We start from the raw sequence: 21,102 nt of genomic DNA on the forward strand, positions 1-21,102 counted from the left end.
TATTGTTGGTTTTTGGAGTCTGTTATTATTTTATGTACAAATGTATGTACTTGTTATGTATGTATTTTTGATTTAAATGAAATAAAAAGATAAAATGCATTTTAAATGATAAACCATGTTACATATTTAACAAATTTGGAACCGATCCCATTGAATTTGTATGAATTTGTATTGGAATAATTTATTCGTTATACGGCTTTTCGCTTTGCGGCCAAGTTTCGTGGAACGTATCTAGGCCGTAAAGCGAGGTATGGGTGTATTAACAGTGCTGAGTAATAATTATTAAAAATAATATGCTATAAATTAAAAAATCTTCGCGCGTGCTGTGGTGTGAGACGGTGCATTTTCGTCTTATGTAATATTTCCCAAAACACATAATTAAATTGAAATGAAACTATATGACTGCATAAAATGTGGGACACATTGTAAAATCTATTCAATTTAAGATGACTAAAGTTGTTAATAATCTGATGTATTATATGACATCTTTTGTGTCCTTTATCTTGTCTGTTCAATATGATGCATGCTGTTAGCTCGGAGAGCAACTACCGCGTTGATGTCAAACGTACATGGTTTATGGTTATAGTGATATTAATACAACCTCTCAGCACGTGCACCGACACCGTGGTTGCCGAGACGTCCTCCAGAGCGCAAGTGTAATTTCCCGAATCTCTCCTCGCGGCGTTCGCTATGTACAAACGAGATAGCGCTCCGCTGTTGAGAACCTCTGTTTTAACGCTGGAACACAAAGAATAGCACCACTTTAGCAGATTATGTGATACGTCAGGGGTTTGACTTATTATGCGATACGAGTGGGCGAAGAGCATAAACAAGATTTGATAATAACGTCTCTTATGTGGATATTAAAACGCTACATCATTAAATCGTACATAATATAATAACCATTTTTAAATGTAAAATAAGTACATAATATTTACTAGGCACAAATGAGATTATGTGTACAAAAAAAATAAACTCTAATATCGGTTTTATTTTTTCATTGCAGACACAAGTTTCGGCATTTTCACGATTGAGCTGATGACCGATCGACTTTGCTAGTTTTTCTTGGAATTTGTCTAACCAATCAAGAAAATGAGAGCAAAAAACGTTTGAAGACGCAATCAACCATATATATGTTCACTCAAATTACAATTATATTAAAAAATAATACGATATATGCTATCTTAACCAAGATTATTGTTATTTTACTTAGTTTAATTCAATAATATACAATTTTATTTTCTAAAATTATTATATATTTTTTACTTATATAAAAGTATAAATAAACATAGTAAGTCGGTAACGAAATAATAATTTCAGGTTTTGAGAGCGAAGGAGTGTGACTTTGCAGCCAAATATAAGCCGGAAAAACAGTTTAATTTATAAACTTATATTACCATATATATATATATATATATATATATATATATATATATATATATATATATATATATATATATATATATATATATATATATATATATATATAAATATATATATATATATATATATAAAGAAATGTAGATGCTGTTATCAGTCTGTGGAGTTAAAATAGCAAGTTTTAGACGTGGGAGAGTTTTTGCTGGAATGTTGCGTTGTATTATTGTCGGCTGTGATTTTGTGGAGCAGCTGGAATATGTAGTGCTGTGTTCTCATGATGATGCTGGACGATATCCTGATGTGTTTTGGTTTGTCTCTGCTGCTGTGACTCCGTGGCGTCTCTCTTCTGCGTCTCTTCTTCTATGATAAACTGTCACATATGTTATAAAAAAATAATAAAATATTATTCCTAGTGTAATATATCAGTTGTTGACTAAACTTAATTTCTATGTTTTTAGAGATAAAGTAATATACAGTCAGGCTAAAATATTTCTCATTAATTATTAATTGTAACAATTATATAATTTGATTTAAAAATATTTTAAATATTATACAATTTTTTAGTTATAAAATACTTTACGATTTCATTATATGTTATATTATATGTATTAAATATATGTATAATACACATCAACTTGGTTAAAATAGCGAATCGAGTTTATAAATTTAATGGATCATTACCGTAATGTGTTATTATTAACTCTTTATAATAATTAAATGGCGTAGTATATCCTAATTATGGTAATTATGTAAAATTTGTATTTTATCAATTGAAATAATTTAAGCTTTTTCGCTGTAATTGTGATATATTACTTTTGTCAAATAATTACCATCATTGAAATTTTAATTGGAGTTATATATAAATGTAAGTACAAGATAGATATACTAACAGAAATTATATGTTTTTAATTAGGTTTATTTATATTTTTATAAATTGGTACTAATTATTATAAAATGAAATTCATTAGGAGGCGGGCGAATTTAGATATTGCCTAAAGCAATAAAGCACCTTTGCAAGGCTCTGTTTTTATCAGGGTTTTATTATTATTATTTGTAAACCATATTTTGTTGTATATCTATAAAAGTGACCCGCAAAAAATAAATTAAATGTTTGCGAAACGCAGATTTATTGCATTGTTCTTAGAAAGAATTTTAATGTTAAATAGTTTTTATTTCACCAAAATCAAAAATAACATATAATAAATTTATTGTATTATTTTATATATTTATTCTTAGTAATTTATTGACTTATTTTTACCCAAATATATAACATACGTTGTGAATCGAATGTCATTATTAATTATTATTTTTATTATAAAAATTAATAAAAAAATACATAAAATGGGATAGCAATGAAAAAGGTCTCTCAAGTGAGGGTCAGTTTTATAGCTCATTTGAAAAATATTGTAAAATGTGAGGTAAATTTATATCGGTAAAAATACTTATTTGAAATTAATTTCGCTTAAGAGTAAAACTATAATATATATTATTGTAGAAGATGTAATTGAATTGTTAATAATGCTCCCCTTCAAAAAAATACTTTAGCTCTCCTTTTCATCTCACGTTTCGCAGCTCATGTTTCGAGCATCGTCGTGTATTTATTGTTTCATTTATTATTATTTACGTTGCTGACCGAGCCCCCTAGTTATTGATTTATCCCCGCGTGCGCTCGTCCCTTTGTAATATCGCATAATCTCTATAAATTTTCAACCCTTCTGGTCGGAGGAGATAAAAAAGTCCGCTTTGCATGGACGATAAAATATTTATTTTTTCCAAATCAAGGTAAGTGCGCACCTAGGCAGTTTGTATGGAAATTTTACTTTTCGAAGGAGAGGAGCAAAATTTTCGATGAGACTTTACGTGATTCGACAAGGACGACGGGATTCGGCACTACGAATTCGCCAAGGATTAGACAAAAGGATAATGGAAGTAGTAGGCCTATTGAACCTGGCATTAGTCGCGAAGTGAAAGGGATTAAGTTAAAATTCGCCTCTAATCGTATAGAATTCTTTTGCACAATAGGAACTAATGTGTGGTAGCTTAAATATATAGAGCAAGAGAAGAAAATAAAAGTTACCAGTTGATTAATTTTATCCATTAGTTTGGCTATAATATAATTTAAAAACATATTACTCGAACTAGGATATAATCAATTTATGTATCAAGTCAAGCGGTGAAATTTTGCCAGTCTGTATTTTAATCAAAGTTATCGATAATGCACGCAACATTGCACATCAATTACTTGTCTATCTGACATATGTACATACATTAACAATTAATAAAGAATATCTTAAGTTGATAATAAATTATATTTTAATATAGAATGAGCAACTGAGAAATATTATGAAAAACACGAATTATGAATCTGATGGATTGATTTGTGGCGCTTTTAACGCAAAATAAATATTTTCCCTTGGTTTATTTCCATAAAAACTTTAGAACTGTTGATACTCGTTGATGATACCTCTAAGTCTCGCATTATTCGGTGAAAACAAATGTTTCAAACCTAGAAATTTACGATTGCTTCTAAAATGATTTGGGTTTTCTTTACCGCACGAATCTACATAAAATAGTATTATATTTTAAATTGAAAAGCACGATCCAATTTTATGGGATCAACGAGATGCGTTGCCTTCATGCCGCAAATACTTGTTCTTTGTTCTGAAAGTAATAGTGTATACACAAAGAAAATGTCTATAGTTGTATCATATTTTATAGTATGCTTCATTCACGTCAAGTTTAGAGTGTTTTCATAGGATCGATAATGTAACTGAATCTAGTGAAGATACTTGTTTTGCTTTGCACAAACTCTCCCTAGTTGCCCCAGCTTTACGGCGGTATAATTCTAACTTTACTTGTAAATTTAATTGCTGACGCTTAAATTTGAGCATTGAGCATCTTAGCTAATCAACTCAAGTATATAAAATAAATTTTAAAATAGCAAAATATATTTTTAAGCAAAATGGGATAGCAATTAATTATTTTTCACGTGCACTGAAAACTGCTACATTTCCTGTAGTGATTTCAGTCTTTTAGTATATAGTTTTGGCCATTTTTATTTAAAATATACACACGTATTTACCATTTGATGTTTGTAATATTTCCTGGATTTTATTAGTGTTTTTAGGAAAAGTTTCATGATACAAATTTGTTTACTAAAATATTTTTTGGCATTGTTCATAAGTAATACACAGTCCATTATTTTATCAAATGATACTAAAAAAGAATGATAGTTTTCTGCAATAATATTATAAGGATAAACTTTTCTATAGTTATTTTATAGATGTACTGTATCTATTGTTTTAAAAAATGTGTTAATTGAGTAGACAATATGAAAGGGGTGTCGCGGATGAAGAAAGATCTAGAATAAAATTTATTTACTTAGATTAAGTACTGCGTCATCAAGAAATATAACAACTAGGGTTCTCAATTATTCGTAGTTTCAACTGTTTGAATATTAAATAAAAAATAGATGAAGTATTCAAATATATTCGTAATTTTTTTACCGATATTAATTTATGTAACCAATTTGTGCAAAATATTACCAGAATTAAGATTAATTCAGAAACATTATTGAAACATTTTAAATACACAGTTTTATCAAATTTATTGTAGATGATCAAATTTGAAGTATATAAAGATCGGCGTGTTTTATGTGGATTTGCATATAAATTAAATTACTAAAAATAAATTTACACGAATTTCACAAAAATTTGCGACGCACATCTGTTTATGAGATAAGCGTTAAACCGTAATAAAGTGTGTGATTTTAAAATATTTTTTTTTGTATTTGGTTCAACGAACGAATTCTGTAAATTTCGGTCATAGTAGACATTGCCAAAAAACATTAGATTCACAAATGATTTTCAAAGGCGTAAAAGCATTTATTCAGAAAGCGCGTTGCTTTGTTTCACATTTTGAAACAGAATTTAGGCGCGTAAAGAACCATGGATTTTGGAGCGGCATTAGTCACTCGGGTATATTGAAAAAAAAACTACTACCTGTGTTTCTCACAAAAGTATACAAATTGTTTCATTCTACCTAAGATATTTCATTTGATATAGTATAAACGAATATTTTACAAATATTCTATCAAATATTCGTATATTTATATAGTCGAAAATCGGGCGAATAACAAATATTCAATTATTTAATTAAAAACTCTAATCCTTTCTCATCTCGCTATTCCATAACATACGTCCATTGGAGACACGGTGCTACAATACCATTGAGTATTTAATTAATTATTATATACTTTTTGATCAGAGACGTCATTTTAGCTTTTTAAAATCACCAGAATTAATTCAGCAAAATAAATGGAACATTTTAATTATATAGTTTTATCGAATTTATTGTATATAATGTCTTAAACGAATTTTATATACATAAAGATTAGCGATTATTTTGTACGGATTTGCATATAAATTCATCACTATATTTGCAAAAAAATCTTTGAAATGACAAATACAAAAACGTAGCACGTACTTTACAAAAAAAATGTAACGCCAGCCTATTTTTGAGGTAAGCGTTAAACAATAATAAATATGGAGGTTATCAACATATTGTTTTGCTCAACGAACAAATTCTGTGAATTTCGGTTATATTAGGTACCGTCATTAAGCATTTTATTGACAAAAGTTTTCGAAGGCGTAAAACATTTTTTTTGCTGTTGTTTTTCGAAATGCCTTACTGTTTCGCATTTCGAAAAATAATAAAGGTGCATAAAAGACCTTGGTTAAAAACTACCACCTTTTTAAGCACAGTAATAAGAAAATAGTTGACGCCAAAATACAAATATGACGGGAACAAACAGGCAACGAAAACTGACGTTTTATTGTGCTTTTCGTAGTCGGTCGCCAGCAAGAAAAGATTTAGTTGGTCCACCGAACCATTATCACGTAAAATAAGTATTTAGATATGAGTTTTAATAATCAGTCTGCGCATCCCAAATTATTGTTCAAATCAGATAACAGGTAATATATTAAATATTACCGCTTAGTTATTGGTAAAAAAATATAACAGGAGCCAGTTGATATTATTTTCTATTGACCTTGATAGATATGTACGATTTTCTGCTATTAAAAAATATTTTATATTAACAATATTCTAAAGCTTACAAATAAATATATATTAATGTGTTAAATATTTTTTATTGAAATGTTTCCTAATGAATTTTAAGAAAATAGGAGTAGATATAATCATCCGAGAAGTATAAATTTAACATTAACATATTTTTATATGGATATCTATTAGACGCGTATGCCAAGATACATCCTTTTCGCTTGCTCGCGTGCTAAATTACGAGAGTGAGTGAGAAGAAATGGGCGTGCGGAACGCATTTAACTCACGCTCTTATCTCTCACTCACTTTCATCATTTAACACGCGAGTGAGCGAAAGGAAACGTATCTCACCATACGCGCCTGATATCTGTCACGATAACAAAACTACCTGACGTGTCTTTAACATGTTTTAAAAAATATACGTTTTTGGTCTGAAGAAGATTTATACGAGATAGTATTTTTTATCATAATTTAATCAAAACAGTGCAATAAAAATATTGAGTTTTTACAGAATATTAAGTGAATTGAACAGATCATATCATATGAGATCTTTATAATTGAAGAATAAATTGATATAAAATATTTTATTGTTATTTATTTCGATTACTATTTTATAAATTAAAAAATATATATTGCAGTTAATTAACACACCACACTTGAGCTACTGCAAACATGCTCAGCTCAGGCACGTCTACAACATGAAAGCGCTCCTCAAACATTGTGAAATTAATTTTTATTCACCGCCATGAGGCGCTCGATTAAATTTTACTATTCACACCCGAGTGAATTATACCATATAATTAATTTTGAACGCGTGCTCATGCAAAACATACACACGACATAAATTTAACAAAGCAAACTCTATTGCGATAATTATACCGAGGGTCGCAAACTATTTGAGATTAAATTTCTCGGAGTATGAGACAAGAAGGAACGAAGACAAAATTGATTATGTAATATTGTATATGCATTTATTTGCTTTTACATATGATATTTATGTATATCAATAGTGTTTCGATATTGAAAGCGCTCTAGCGTGGTGATAACACTGTTCATTGTCAATTTGTCACTGTTCTTTTCCCAAAGCGTAAATGGCTTATTTATTATTTGAGATACTTTTATATTAAGAATCATTTGATTATGTGATTATTTTCAGCGAAATAATTGTGACTTTCAGTTGCAAGCTATAGAATGCACGAAAGAGTCGCGATCGCGTCCCTTATTCTTGCCCATCGTAGCAAGGACATTAGCGCTTAATAACAAGATGTGGGATGGTGCTCATCTATTTTGCGTTAATTATTGTTTATATACTTATGTATAATGCCCATAATGACGCATTAAAAAATCCTGTTAAGTCACAATGGTTCGAGTTGTAATTAAAAAATAATATAAAATATTTTTTTAAATTTATTTTTAATTTAATTCGGATTAAAATTTTTATCATAGTTAAACTGTTCAATTATTTAGTAACAATATAAATAAAACACTAAGATCAGTATTAATAGATGCAAAAAATAACAAATAAAATCAGAGATATAAATTATAGTTAAAATTAATTTATAAAAAAAAAGACATTACATTATACGAAAATTCCATTTGGTCACCCTAATCAATTTAAATATGCCTTGTCGGCAAAAAATAATTGAACGCGATTAATTTCCTCTTTAATATTCACAAAGATCTTATAAAATATTTAAAAAAGACTGCCTATCAAATATATTTTTATTATAATACGTCTCTTAATAATTTACATTAATTTTTCCGTATATTCGATGGCGACAATTAATAAAATAATTTTATAAGCAAAATGATATATACATTAATTTTATATATATTTAATAATTCTATCTATAATATTTAAAGATTTTATTCATAATATTTAATAATTATTATTTGAAGTAAAAATTATATGACATTCTGAAAATTCACGACGTTTATATTATTAAAAGCCCTCGTACGTAAATATTATTTTTCCATTAGCTGACAGTCTTAAGTCCAATGCACTACAACGGGGTGAATCAGTATCAATCAATATCAGACATAAACAATACCTACAAGTAAGTATTAACCACCAGACTAAATGTATGGTACTCGGTGGCATCTATATAATTAATTATAAACTATTATGAATCACAATTAACTATCAATAGATACAACTTTGCAGCTAAAGTCAGTTTTTAATGATAACGCATTTTTATAAATATTAATTTGAGCTTCCTGCAGGGACCCGAGTCTATTGCCTTCTCTAGGAATTACAAACTACGTTATTCCGGTCTTTTTAATTGGCTCGATATGCTATATGTTATTTATTTAATTTTTTTAAATTAAATTATTATCATCGTGATATAACAGGGTACCCCAATGCGTCACCATTGTTAAAAAACAACACATGTTATTATTATAATATTCAATAATATATTATACAAGTAATATAAAATTTATTTCATATAATTAAAACAATTTTTAATGATAAGAACCGGACCAGCTCCTCAAAGCTGACATTAAACAGATCAATGTATAATGTCAGCGTATTAAGGAATTGGATGGCGACTCGTCTAGTGCGGATATTTTGGCTCTAATGGGCATAAAAATGGACGTAATCGTGATTCTCGAAGTCGTTTTGGAACTCAAAATTGAAATTCCTTGAAAATAGAGAGAATCATACCACAACGCTACCAAAAGAAAGGCGCTGGGATACAATAACAGATTATAATATTCTTAATAAAGGTAAATCAGGAACATTTTAAAATAATTTACATTAGAAGGGAGTATTTGGTTAATTGGGGATTCAAAATTATAGATCCCAAATCAAGAATGCTGTGAACTGACGGATCGTCAAATTGATATTTGTTCCTCATAAAAAAGCCGAGCACCTTGTAAGATATATCGTAGGCGTCGTTTACGTGTACAAAGAACCTCCACTTGCTTTCAAATGTGATTCCGAGATCTTGAGTGGAAGTTTATCTAGCCAAAATGTTCCTACTAAGATCGTAGGAATAATATTATAGCGAGCAGGATTGAGAAAATGGGACAATATGGCACTTTCTGATACTAAAGGTCATTTTAATGAATCTTAATCACTCAGTAGAAAGAAGCTGCGCCGGCTATTTCAGAGAGAGGTATGTCATACATTGGACTTGTCAGACCGTCAACGAATCAACATGTATTTAGATAAAAGATCTCATTCTGAAGTTAGTGAGCAGAGTTGCAGTTCATTTGGTAAAGAACAAGTCAGCTGACTTTCGAGGTAGGTCGACGAGAAGATTATTTTCTTGCTTATCGACCGGTTGTAATTCTTTGTATAGATCTAGATATAGTAACGTTTTGCTTATAGTTTGTTAATTAAGAGATAAATGTATCTCATAGTTTATGAACCGCAGATTAAAAAAAATTGTCTGTGACTTGCACGCGTACACCAAAGGTCGTTTTGATGTATTTTTCTGCTCGTTTCAAGATTACCACCGATATGATTTTTCGACGATAGTGGTTTTTGTGAAAATGCAACATATTATAATTAATAAGTTATCGAGATTAAGCACTATTTTATTAAGCGAATTCCTTATAAAAATAAAATAAAAAAATATTGGAAGAAAAGAGCACACTGTAAAGGTAAAGCGTGGGTACCTCATTTATAACGGACGTCTCCCGTTTACAGCGTACACGCGTATCCTTGCAAAGTTGCGAATAACGAAGGACGTGAGGCTGCCGAGTTTATTTTTATTGCCAATATGATATGTTACATATTTCGCAGCTAGAGAGCAAAAAAAAAATCTGAGGCCGGCGGACCATAAATAAAATTTGCGTTCCGCCAAGGGTCGCGGAAAGACTCACGTTGTCGGTGCCCCCCTTTTTTGTGCGCTCGCTGCTGTTTTTTTTTTATAGTCGGTCGTAACTTTAAAGTTTCGCGTCGGTAAATTTTTATCGCCAGGGCACTATGTGTGACGGGATTGATAAACACGAAAACAACTTTTTAATCGAAGCCAAGATGTAAAACGGCCGCCCGGGGCGCCCTCATGTCATTGTCACGGAGATAAGGAGAAAGAAAGACACTAAAAACTGATTTATATGTAAAATTACTCACAGATTTCAAATAAATTAAATTATCGCAATTTTTGATGCTCTTATTCGATTTAATTATTAATCACAATGTTTTATATTGTGTTATCGCGTTAACAAATGCCATTGAAAGATTTTACGCTTCTCCAAAGATTAATCGTTCATAACTCAAGGCTGAAGAGACAAAATATTTAATTGTCTGCTTAGTCTATGACGGCACAATAATTTCTAGTGACAATGCAGCTGCATGTAGAAAACCGACAAAGCAAGGGCGAAGCCCCGGTTGTAAACCTGAGTGGACTCCCACTATGATAACTAAAATGCGATAAAGTGAAAACTGTGTTCGTAAAGCATTGGGATGATGTTTCAACCCTTATATAAAACAATAAAACAAAAAAATCAGCTAAATGTTTTGCTATTTAATCATAAACACCGGTGACAAAGCTGGTATTAGCGTTAAATATATAAAAAGTCTATACCAAAAAGAGCTTTTGTTAAAATGGGGACTCCACTATAGGTTTTTTTTTTTTTTTTTTTTTTTTTTTTTTTTTTTTTTTTTTTTTTTTTAGATCAAATTAAGACCATCGTGGCCTAACAGGTTACCCCAATGCGCCACGATGGTCGAAAACAAATTTTAAATTTATAAAACAAAAAAAAACGTATATATACATAAATAGAACAATACTTAAAAATAATAAACATAACAAAAAATTATAAAATATCAAAATTAAATGAAACAAACTGGATCAGCTCCTTGTAGCTAACATTAAACAGGTCAATATGTAATGCAAGCGTATTAAGGAGCCGTATGGCCACAGCTATAGGCGAGTCGGCAAGTGCGGATGTCCTAGCCCTAACTGCCATCAAAAGAGGTCTCGATCGTGATTCTCGAAAATGTTCCGGAACCCAAAACTGGAATTCCTCGAGAATAGCTGGATTGTCGACAGCACCTTTTAGTAGTTTGAAAAAATGCTTAGCGACATACAGCTTTCTGCGAGAATTCAGCGAATCATATCCCAACGCCCCTAAAAGAAAGGCGCTGGGATATAAGTACGGATAATAACCAAATGTCCTTTTGTAAAGGTATCTTAAATACCTTTTTTGAATTTTTTCCACTAAAAGGGAATATTTGGCTATTCGGGGATTCCAAATTATAGATCCCGATTCAAGAATGCTACGAACTAAGGTGTCATAGAGGATGCGAATAACTGACGGATCGTCAAAGTGAAAGGCATTCCTCATAACAAAGCCGAGCATCTTGGAAGATTTATCACAGACGTCGTGTATGTGTAGAGAGAACCTCCATTTGCTCTCGAAAGTGATTCCGAGATCTTTAATGGAAGTTTCTCTAGTCAAAATGTTACCACCGAGATGGTAGAAATAAGCTGATGGCGAACGGGATCGAGAAAATGACACAGTATGGCACTTTCCGACACTAAAGGGCAGACGGTTAACGGAAGCCCATCTCCACAGAGAGTCTAAATCACTTTGTAGAGAGAAGGAGTCCGCAGTTGTTGTTGTTAAAAATTAAACATCAATCGCAAATGGTTTGAAAAAAAACCACGTGCATTCGAGATTGCCATTTAAACGGCTGTTTGTTCTCTGCTCAAGCGATAAATGATTGTAACTGACAGTTTCACCAAAATAGGCGGAAAGGGGTCATAGGTATAAATACAAAAGGCAAACAACGAGAATTTTCTTAGACACTTCCTCGAGGACTTTCTCAGACGCTATAACTGATATTCACATTTGAACATGCTTTTTAAAGTTCAAGACGTCAGAATTTCAAGGAAAATCTAACTTATACTAACTACATAAGTCCATATGCACTTCAACAAAAAAGAAGCCGTTCCAACTTCAGATTATCGAAGATCGCGGAAGCCGCCGCTTCTCTCTTCACGTCCCCTGGTCCAGATTGATGACCGAAATCCAGAATTAAACATGCTATGAAGACGCTTGCAGCCTTTGGACACTCAAACTATTTTTTTACGTATAAATAACATATACAAATTGTAAGTAATGATTTCAATATTGTTACATAAAAGTTAATAATAGAAAATTTTGTCTAAAACCTCTTTGATACAAAGTCAAGACAAAACAATTAACATCTGATCAATTAACAAACTAAAAAAAAAATATACATATTTTTAAAATCAATATAAATATTTTTTTCTGTTTTAATTTTAGTTATTTTATTGTAAAAGTTATTTATTAATCTATATACACACACTTTATTTAAGCAAACTACCTATTTTTAATAGAGTTAATGCCTCAATCAACGCGGATTTCTATTTTTTGAACATTCTCTCGATTTAACTGATATTTTAAGGAATTTATTTAATGCGCAAATTGAGAGATTATTGTAGATAAAATATGCATTTAGCTTTAATGGCTTCATTAGCGGACCATTTTTTGTTAGCTAATTTATATATAGTACATTTTTAATAGTTTTAATTTAGCACACTTAAGTTTTTAATATTTTTCAGGAATATTTGAAAGTTTTTGTTGGTTTAATCCAATTCACGTTTTTAAATATTTCTTTAAAATAGAATGGTGTTAAATCTATACTACTAGGAATTATGCTCCTCCACTAAAACATATACTGAAGGTGTAAATTTTGAAAATATTAAAGGAGGACACTAAAATAAAACGGCCATCCCGAAATTTTTGTTCGAGGAGGATAAATTGTGGCAGGAGCTAAAATAAAAAAAAAAGTAGCATGGAAATTTCTGTTCGAGGAGGACATAAAAAAACAAATTGTTATGGGAGCTATTTAGATTTTTTTATTTAAAAACAATGTCTGAAATTTTTGTATAAGGACGACAAAGGAAGATAAATTGCTACATGAGCTAAAAAAGGTCATTTCGGAAAATCTTATTTTGGTCATCTTATTAAATGTGTCTTGATTTCTAAAATTGATATTGTATACTATAAGTGGTATAAAAACAAACTTTGATATTAAAACTGATGTTTTATAAACGATTAATGTCCATTCAAAACTATCAATATTTTTGCTGTATAATATCTAGAATAAGTTGTTTAGAAAATAAATATAAAAAATTACTTTTATACTCAACTTTTTCCAAGCCATTTCCATTGACCTAAATATATCATAACACACTGTCTTTCATACTTGGCTTCTATATATAGTATTTTTCAACACTTTACCATAGGCGATGTTTTTGTTGAAGTAGTTTCATATGCCTTCGTAAAGTGTTTTGGGTGGTTTGCTCGTAAAACAAAATTTACCATGCAAGAAGCATTCATCTCCCAAGCGAATTCCCGTCATATTGAGTAATTGTCCTTGTGACTTTTGTATTACCATTGCAAAGGCAAAGCGAATCGAAGCAGCGTCAAGCGTAAAGGCAAATTACTCGGAAACAATGAGTTTCAGTAAAATAAATGTAATCTGACTTAAGTTAAGTATCAGTTGAAATAATATGCAATGCCTCAACAACTAACAAAGTTTTGGCAACTGAAAATTCATAAGAAGCATAAAGGATTTTGAAGGCTAGTTTGTGTTTTGGATTTAATGACTTTAAAGATCTAGATAATTGGTAACTTTTATATAATCTTTTATACTATAAATTAATTAAAAAATATATTTAAGTCGAAAAATAATTTAAATTATGAATTGAGTATTAATACACACACAAAAGTAAAAAAAAGTGTGTTTACCTAAAATTATTTACAGCAGAACATTTTTTGCAATTCATATCGCTTAAGTGTTTCATTTGCGGAAGTTAGTGAAACCGACAAAGGGAGGAACACATTTTAAGAATGGAAAACGTAGCACGAACAATGATAAATGGGACATTTTGAGAAATGAATAAAAATTAAAAAAATGGCTTTTATACGATTTTTCAATACCAATCTAGTGGTACTTATTTAAATTATTTATTACATAATACTAATAAATCATTGTTTATTGAACATTATAACGATATGACATTCAATACATTGTAAAGAGTTGTAATAATTATGCTAAAATAAAAACATTTTAAATTGTATACGTAACAGTTTTATAGCACACTTTGATAGAGGTATTATAAGCGTTTTTATTTAACCTTTCAGCTTAAAAACGTCTCGACAGGTTCTGTATGGAAAATCCCACATAAATTTAGCGTCCATAAGAATGCGCTCTTAGCAAAAGTAAACAACATGATGCCTTATTAAATGGAGAAAAGCTCGGTTCAATATGCGCGACCCCGTGCGGCGGCTTTAATAAAACGACGGAGGAAAATTTTCGATAATGTTTTCCGTTTATTTTTTCCATACCTTCATTAAATTTCCCTCTTTATTAACAAATACCCCGGAAGTTGTGCGTAGGACGTATTATAATTTTTTTCTTATTCTCTCCGTGTCAATGTTTGTTCGGTGGGAAATTCTCGGAAAAAGCTCAACGGCTGAGCTTTCGTTCAACGATCGTAGAAGGTCGTCGAAATGCTAATTTTTCCCCAGACGAGAGATAGGTTTATTTCTAAGCCTACGGGAATTTCCGAAACTCCTGTTGATATCAGTATAAAAATAAAGTTCAGAATTCGTATGGAAATAATAATGTTACATTCTTTATTTAGTTTTATCCATTTAGAATTTCATATATAAAAAAATCAACAATAAAACTATGTTAATTACATTAACAAATACAGTATGCTAATAGTAAATTAGGATAGTATGACTAATCTTCTATATTGTCACCGAATTGTATAAATAAAAGGAGGTTGTGTGATAGCTGTAAAATGCAATCATCTGAAAAAAATCTATATATATATGCTTTCTTAGTTTCCTTTTATACCAACATGACTCCAGATTTTTGCATCGGAACACACTTATGAGTTGCAATCTAGCATACTAATTAATTCGCCTTTTATGTATTTTATATTTTTTTTTATTATAACTATAATATTATCTTTACCTATTTAAATATAATATAAATTAATATTTTTTCAAGAAAACATTTTCTGGTTCTATTATATATATAAAAAAGCTAATTTTAAATATTATTGTAATATGCACATATTTAATAAATAAATAATTAGGCTTATTACATTTTCTTGTTGTTATTATAGCTACACCTATATTGCTTCATCACGCAACTGAAAATTGCTCTTATTACGTCCAGAAATTTCCGGAACTCGCAAGTCATATTCCGTCTGGACCCTAGCCAAATATCTTCATATTGCTAACATAACTCACATTTGATAAATTATAGTAAATTATTGATGTGAGACATTTTTGCGTATATCTCTCTAATATACGATTTAATGTATACAAATCAAATAATATATTTAAGTTATAATTGCATTAAATATAAATAAAATTTATAACCTCACACATTTGTTATCTAAAATTTAAGCTACACCATTATTTTATCCATATGAAATGAAAAAATCGATATTAAAAATCATTATTGAACCAAAAATTGAGGTAGACCAAAATAATAGAAACATGCTAATCATATTACTATAAAAAGCATCAACAACAATCACAAGACGCATTAGCAAAGAAAAGAAAAGCCTCCTACATATATTTGAGATTGCAAAGAGTCTGTGACGACCACATGTTTCACGGTAAGAAAAGAAAATAGTTTTCTTTAGGAAAGGCGAGATAAAAGGTGACTCATTAGTACGAGTTTTTAGTGTATTCAAATTTCTTTTTTATGTATAAAATCAATATTTTATACAAATTTAGTAAGGTTTATATAAATAAATTTGTAATTTATTTCTATATAACTTTTTTGTTAAGATTGCACTTCATAACATTTAACAGGTGTGTCCAAGAAGTGATGAAAATGACACGCCAACACCCTCATCTGTGATTCCACAGGGCTGTCTCAATGCAGCATTTTAAAAGTTACAGAAAGGCAAACGGAGAGACGCACCAAAAGATACGCTTTGGAGTCACACATGACATACATAATCACAAGAACACACCACCACTAAGACCAGCCATTTAGCTCCACCACCTGATAGAAGCATCTGCTTTTCTCTCTCTCTGTATATATATATGGTAATTTATATATTGTATAAAATAAACTGTTACTAACTTTCCCCGCATCTATTTTGTCTGCAAAGTTACACCCATTCTGCCGCAAAATTCAAAAGTGGTTGACCCTTACATTATTCAACACAGAAAAAATAAGCGAGCGCATTGAGCAAAAAAAAATTGCTAGAAGTACTTTGCTGCAAGTGCGCAATTTCTATGGCAAATAAAAAAAAATCAACTACACGACGCCACGACAAAGTATATTATTATCTAAGCACATCTTAAGAGACGAACCGTTCGAGAAGTTTACCGATCTACTTCCAGGTGATTACCGCTGTGACACCTGCAGTGGCAGAAGTCACTCGTCGTTAGACATAACACTCATTTTTTGGAAATTATCTACAGTGTATGTTAACCATTCGAGTTGAGTACATTAACAATTTTGTAAGTATATGTTTTTAATTAGTGTTGTGTTGAACTTTAAATTAAATGTAGTATATTAATTAAATATTAAAAATAACAAATTGCAAAGAGGATTTACCAACTTTTTCTCTATAAATAAAAATACCAAAGAGTTGACTATACAATATTATATAACTAGAATATCTGTTTAAAACTATGCATATTTAAATAAAATACTATTCTTAGCTCGATTATAGTTTTTCATCAATATGAAAGAAAAATATCAAAAAAGAGGTGTTGTAAAATAATTTTTTCGCGGTTTCTTAAAACGTTTTATAAAATAAGTTGTAAGGCAAATCTTCTACTGTTTAGTGTTCTACCCTTTTACCTTATTCCGCCTCTTTTGGTGTCGTAGTTGAGATGCCTTCCGGCATGTGTCCAGACCACTTGTCCACTTGGCTGGGGTACTCTGCTGATGACGCAGCGCAACTCTATTATAGATCCTTCCTTGTAGAATTTATCCGAGACAGAAACTCCTCTCTCGTCCACGATCTCCACCTTTGGAACTGTGAACAAACGATAAGCCGTTAATTTAGATCGAAGGAGACGAAGGAAAAAAAATTGCTCCTATCTCGATATTAATTGGCATCTGATAAAAATTCGTCCCCCGAGTAATACGGAAATGGAATATTGCGCAAAAAATTCTCTTTTCCCCACCACAACGAAACGTCGACACTACCATGGCATTATTGGATTAAACGTGTAATGCGGTGAAATTAATTATCGAGACGCTGAAAACGTAACGTGAAAATATATCGCTCGGAGATGTGTTAGAGATCGATAATTTATTGCCGAAACATCCGCGAAGTGCTTTTGCAACGCTGGAATCCCAATGTTGTATTTAATTGGAAATAAATAAAACGGTGCTGGGTACCATATTACTTTTGGATCTGGGGTAAGCCTTTCAATACTGGTATTTTTAATATAAAATACTAAATGACAAAAAATTCACTATGTTATTAATTTGCGCTACAAACCTGTTAAGTTTGAAAGTGCGTGAGTGCCTGCACGATTATGAATAATACCAACATACATACGTATATAATTATCTAGAATTGTATAGTTATTTTATGTTATTACAATGCTATACTTCAAACCTAACATTAGGTTATCGTAGATTTTGTGTTGTACCTTAATATTTTTTTCGACAAAGTATTTATAATAAAACACATATTGATTATAATACATTTTATACATTAGATTCTAATTCATTTCATATCCCTCTTATTTAAAAAGGTTCACAAGGTACTTAAGATACCTGATTATGAGAATATTTGGTTATTATTCGTTCTTGTATCGCAGCGCCTATCTTTTATGAGCGTTGGGGTACGATTCACTGAATTCTCGCAAAAACTTGTATGTCACTAAGCATTTCTTTAAGCTAATGAAAAGTGCTTTTGACAATCGAACTATTCTTTTAAAATTTCAATTTTGGGTTCTGGAATGATTTAGAGAATCACGATCACGTCCTTTTTTAAGGCTGTCCGCTCTAGCCGACTCGCTTATGGAATTCGCTATCCAGCGCCTTAGCGACTCACCGGTGTGTCATTTAATGATTTTATTTTTAAAACAAGTTAACGAATTATTTAAGATTATTGTAGGTACTAGTTTCATTATTATTATATTTATTTAAAAAAAGACGCGTGAAGATAAATAACAGGTGACTCACTAAAAAGTCGCTGGCGTTTAAAGAGTTATTACATTCCACATCTATTTAATATGAGCCACAAAATTCTTGTCTGGTTCGTATCATTTAATTTTAATGTTTTATGATTTTTTCTCTTTTTTACATTTTTTTGTGTATTTTTTTGTATGTATTTAATAATACATATTTGTTTATTATTTTTGCCAGTCGTTGCGCATTGAAGTAAACTGTTCAGATAAAATAAATAATTATTTCATGATATTTTTATGTAATAATAAAGGAAAACAAATCGACAAATAGGTACCGCACGAATTAACATAAAAGTAAAAATAGCACGATTTGAAATTTATTTTTCATTAATTATCAAAAAAAATAGAAAGCTGCCTTAAAAGAGAATCATAACCTGCAATAAAAAATGGATTCTCTACGATGACTAGAAAAAATCATGACAATGGTAAGACAGCAAAGAAACTTCAAAGCCAAGTTTGCATCCGAAAAAAAATGGTTGTATTCTGGAGTAATTATTCAATGATCGTTATTTTAATCAGGGAAACTTTTACACAAGAATTATATTGCAGAGAAATTTAAACCATTCATATAAAATAGCCCACATGTTGGTTAAAAGACTTGGAGTGATAATACGAGATTGCTATTAAAAAATTAAGCGAATTAGAATCGGAAATTTAGACTCATCCTCCATTTTAATCTGATTCTTTTCATACAAAATATCAACTATTTTAAACATTTCGACTTTTTTCTTTGAAATACGACATTACTTAAAAGTATTTGATGACTTCATAACCATATAAAATTAAAATTTTTTTTTGTTAAATCGTAAAATATAGGGTTTTATATATTACTAAAAAACCCAACCATTTTATGTTGGCATTTCAGCAACAAAGCTGAGCTTATGTTTTGTTAGAATTTATTTAATTTTGTGAATGGACATTTTTTTATACATTAATCTCTTGATAAAAACGGCGAGAAATCTCGTCTTAAAAAATGGTATTTTTAGAGCATTTAATTATTTAATAATAAAAAATTTGGAGACCACACATAAAACAATCGTGTGCTACAAAATATTTTTTCCTCTACAAACAAAGAAATACAAAGTAATATGTCAAGACCATTATAGAGCGCAAAACTTAAATTGTAGCAATGAATTGTTAAATGTATTTAATTGCGATTTGTACGCCAGCGTTATTAAAGCGCACGTGACAATCGTATATTTATGCGGATTATGATCCATCTTAAATGAATCTATACGAAGAAATGCGATGCAAAGCTATTTTTGTTTGTTTTTATTTTAAAGCACCGTATTCTCAGTGAGAAAGAGCTAAGCACTAATCCTTATTTTAAAATAATATATATGTGCAAATATAACGTTGTCATGACACTTCCGTTAAATATTTTTATCAGGGCTTGACTTTGATATTAATTTGCTTTTGATTTGAGATACACAAGAGTTTATATGAACTTGCAACAAGCGAAGCTACATTAAGAAGAGCAAAATAAACTGCCGCTTCCCTCTATACGTTAACTACAAAGTCAGAAATTCAGAGGTTCAACCTGATATTTGGAGATAACTTGGAGACTACGCCACGTAAATAATTCTACAATAATTCATCGTATTTTTACCAATTGCACAAATCGTACGTAATTTTAAAACTTAATTGTTAAAAACGTATATTAATTAAAAAAAAACAATTTATCAACTAAAAGAAGTAGAATCTACTGTTCCTTAAAAAAATATTTTTTTTATATTATCTGATCTTATTTTCAAACTAAAAAAATGAACATGTATATAATTTGGATTTACAATAGAAAAAGCGTATTTATTTATGAGACTTGTAATTGTGGGAAAATTTCAGGTAGAACATGTAACAAAAAGGTTAAAGGTTGAATAAAAAGACTCTTAGAAAAAAACAAAGAAAATCACGTATTTTTTATGTACTACCCTTAGCATATTTTAAGGGTTGTATAATATATAAAAGGGTTTTGAGGAAAAATTTAATTGAAAAGCACTGCTCTAGATTATATTTATAAATTTTATTTTTGATACTAAATAATTATGAAATGTTAATTTTATGGCTGCCTGTCAAAATATATTAAAAAAAAATTTTCGATGCTGTGCTTCGCATTTTGAAAGTCATTAATACGTTATAGATTATCATAGTAACTAGATATGAGTTAAATAATAATTGAAATTAGTAACAATTATTTCAAATAGATATATTGTCTGTGTTGTTATTATAGAATGCTGTTAACGCCTGTTTTATTCTAGCAGTAGATTTACAACATTAAGTGAGTTAAATAAATTTTTGCGTTTAAAAAAATCTGATTTATTTCAATAATCTTTTAGATATCTAGATATATCTCACGACAATAATGTAATATGTTACAAATTATAGAAATGTGAATGTTTTTAATTAATTTGGTTTTATGTTTCCCAATAATTAATTTAATTCAGAATATAAATTTGATCTCATATACCTGAAATACGTGTAAGAGTG

The 21,102-nt window shown here is 29.9% G+C and overlaps 1 protein-coding gene across 2 annotated transcripts in view; it reads right to left on the minus strand.

Annotated features, from left to right (window-relative positions):
* Positions 1–21,102, minus strand: part of LOC148235384 (protein amalgam-like) — a 220,148-nt gene that overhangs the window by 11,326 nt on the left and 187,720 nt on the right. For both annotated transcript variants that reach the window (XM_088186943.1, XM_088186944.1), the window contains exons 5-6: positions 17,273–17,450; positions 602–738 (exon numbers count right to left, since the gene is read on the minus strand). In XM_088186943.1, the coding sequence (XP_088043069.1) occupies positions 602–738; positions 17,273–17,450 (315 nt within the window). The remainder of the gene's footprint in view (positions 1–601; positions 739–17,272; positions 17,451–21,102) is intronic.

Source organism: Plectrocnemia conspersa, unplaced genomic scaffold (genome assembly GCF_051122295.1).
Source record: "Plectrocnemia conspersa isolate PC_06_02 unplaced genomic scaffold, ASM5112229v1 ptg000005l, whole genome shotgun sequence".
Classification (NCBI taxonomy): Eukaryota; Metazoa; Arthropoda; class Insecta; order Trichoptera; family Polycentropodidae; genus Plectrocnemia; species Plectrocnemia conspersa.